Source organism: Austrofundulus limnaeus, unplaced genomic scaffold (genome assembly GCF_001266775.1).
Source record: "Austrofundulus limnaeus strain Quisiro unplaced genomic scaffold, Austrofundulus_limnaeus-1.0 Scaffold1220, whole genome shotgun sequence".
NCBI lineage: Eukaryota > Metazoa > Chordata > Actinopteri > Cyprinodontiformes > Rivulidae > Austrofundulus > Austrofundulus limnaeus.
In genome coordinates this window covers 41,696-44,752 of record NW_013953622.1, presented here as the reverse complement: position 1 = coordinate 44,752, position 3,057 = coordinate 41,696, and the positions used below count along the sequence as shown (strand labels likewise).

General features: G+C 34.5%; 1 protein-coding gene across 1 annotated transcript in view; it reads left to right on the top strand.

Annotated features, from left to right (window-relative positions):
* LOC106534611 (phosphatase and actin regulator 4A) overlaps positions 1-3,057 on the top strand; it is a gene marked incomplete at its 3' end in the record, with an annotated part of 41,545 nt that overhangs the window by 14,115 nt on the left and 24,373 nt on the right. Inside the window, 1 exon segment of the mRNA XM_014031305.1 lies at positions 352-393. Coding sequence (XP_013886759.1) covers positions 352-393 — 42 coding nt within the window.

Genomic DNA, 3,057 nt, shown 5'->3' with positions numbered 1-3,057 from the left:
GTAAAAATGTACTGAGTAAAAGTAAAAAGTACACTGAAAAATAATTACTCAAGTAAAGTACAGATACTTAGTTACTTTACAACTCTGATATTTATTGTAAGCATTTAATTTATTTTCAGTTTCCAGTTCTGGAGATTGGAATACTTTGCCTTTCAGAAATATATATAATTTTTCACAGTAAGAACTAATGTAAAGTAGTTTTTATTCATCTTMTAGATATTGGTCCACGTCTCATGTTTTAGGTTTTATTCGTGGAGAAAAAGCAGACGGTAACAGTTTAAGAACTGTGGCTCATGTTTCCCTACGAGGAACCAGTTTGTGTTTGATACTGGTCTTTATGTTCTGTTTTAGGTGCTGACGGCTCAGTTCTGGACACTGTGATGGAAAATCCAGGTAAGAAAATACTCTCCACCAAAGCTCTTGTTCAYATGTTGTCTTCTGATAATTTAGGTTTAAAATTTTAAGTCAAAGTATTTAAAAACATGGAATGATATAGCCAAACAGCAACCAATTTTGAGATCTTTAATTAAAAAATATTTTCTTTAGGATGCTTTGCATTAGATGATTTAACAAGGCCATTAACGCTGGGTTCACATGGTGTATTTGTTCAGATRTTTGGCCTGGTTTTGTGTTTCTGACAATATTAAGGATACTCTGATTAGAGGGATTCTTTTAAAGATAATCTGATGAGAGATGAGATGATCCAGTTAACTCAGGATGACATCAGGACCACTCTGATCACAAATCAGACATATTTAATATTAGGGCTGGATATCATGGCCAGGTCTATAAWCCAGTTCCATTTTGATACATAAGGTTTTCAATTGATTAATCATGATTTGATTAAATTCAGTTTGATTTGATCTGKTCTTAAATAATGAAAATGGTTCAAATGTGTTGCAAAATACAATATTTTTTTCTCTTCAACATAACAGGATTTAAGGGCAAACTTATAAATTAAACAGTTTAATCTTGAAAAAACTAAGTTTAAAAGGTTTTAAATTAAAAGGGTGACAGTGTTGTTGGATGCATTCATTTTTTAAAAGATTAATTTTTTTTTTTGATGAAGTGATGGGAATAGTGCTGCAAGAGAAGGGGTGGGTTAATATAGCTACAGTCATGGCTGAAAGTGTTGGTACCCCTGAATTATTTCCAGAAAATTAASTATTTCTCCCAGAAAATTATTGCACTTACACACGTTTTGTTATACACATGTTTATTTCCTTTGTGTGTATTGGAACAACACAAAAAACAGAGGAAAAAAAGGCAAATTTGACATAATTTTACACAAAACCCCAAAAATGGGCCGTGTCAGTCTTGTGTGTACCTCAGACACACACAAGATGCCATGTGGAAAATCTGTCTCCTTCCCTGTGGATCCATTTTCCAAAATTTAAATGAAATCAATCTGGGATCAATTAAATCCATTTTTGTTCCCAGCCCTATTCAACATGTTAGTGTTGGCCTGATATCCCATTATGTGTGGCGTTAAGTCCTTATTTTCTACAAACACTGCTGCTTGCTGATTCTTTAGTAACTGACAGTGACTAAACTAAACTGTAAACCACACCCTAAGTCTAAAATCATAAAACATTAAATCTCACACACGTCATTACTCACTGCTGATCTTTTCTGTTACTGATCTTCCTCCAACTTGTTTTTCTTTGTCTACCTGTGGGTCCTTCAGTGCCTGTCCGTCAGGAGGGGGGCTGGGGTTGTTTGTTTGTTCGCTCGGGGCAGGGGTAAGAATGAACGGGGTGTTTTCTTTGAGACTGCAGTGCTCCAGCCTTGTGCACCACACATGTTGGTGGTCTTACATCGGTCCCTGGTGTGATGTCATACTTTAAATTGAAGTGAAAGGGCTGCTTCCAAAGCTGAGACCAAACAGTTTGAGGTCATTACAAAAACTATGGTTTTTAAAACCAGTTTGTTTTACTTTTCAACACTTTGTCCATAAGTATTTATTTATGACCCATCACATCGAAATAATTAAGTTAAAAGTTGTATATGGAGAAATAGGCAGATATATAGGSTTTTGAAATTACATTTAGTCAAAAATATAACAAATAAATGTTTTTATCAATGTATCATTTCAATGAAATGATACATTGATAAAATTATGATACTGAAATATTATTCAAAAAACATTTTTTGAAGCACTTTTTTGAACATCAGCAACCAAAAACTAGATTTTGGGGAAAAACGCCTTAAAATGTTCAGATTTTCCTGTGAGCTATCAAATGTTTTTCTTTGCAGTTGGTAAATCTCATTATTCAAAAACTATATGAGGTTTCTTTTATCAAATGACATAAAAAATCCTCATTAAAATGACATAAAATTAGGATTTAGACCAAATATTTCTGTATTATTGTAACCAACAAGACAAATTCAATAATATCTCTGAATCTACTAATGGTATCAGGATGATCTAAATATCCAAACGTAGCTTTTAAAACCAGGAAAAAGAAAATATGATTTGATCATTTTGACCAAATTTGACTTGATCCTCATTTCGATATGATGGGTCACATTTATGTCTGTCTCATAATATAATAAGCTGAGCTTGAGGCAGTTTCTGTGTCCCTCCCTTTTCTTCGGGTCATGGTATGTCATGGCTGTAGCTGAGGGTTCAACACACAGTAGTTGTACAAAACTTTGAGGTTTGTGTTTCACCTCAGCTCCTTTATCTCAGACTGGAGCAATGATGTGTGAAAGTCCTGACCCATCTGTCCATTTCTGGCTCCYTGTTGGCGTCTCTTGTGATCATGATTCCAGGACACTTGAACTGTACTGCTGAGGTAAACACTCAGTCCCAACTTAAAGGAGCACTGCTTTATTTTGTAGAGGAGCTGAGTCTRAGCCTATAACCTGCCTCAGTGCAGTCTGAAGAGCCAGAACCAGCAGCTACAAAAATCACACATGGATCTTTAGTTTTACTCCTTTCTTTCATTATTTTTAGTTTTATTGAGCTGTTTTAATTAAACTAAGCATTTTAAAAACACAATCAGCACATGGGTTTTTACGATGTAAAAACAAGTGTGCATTGCCACGTAGCAT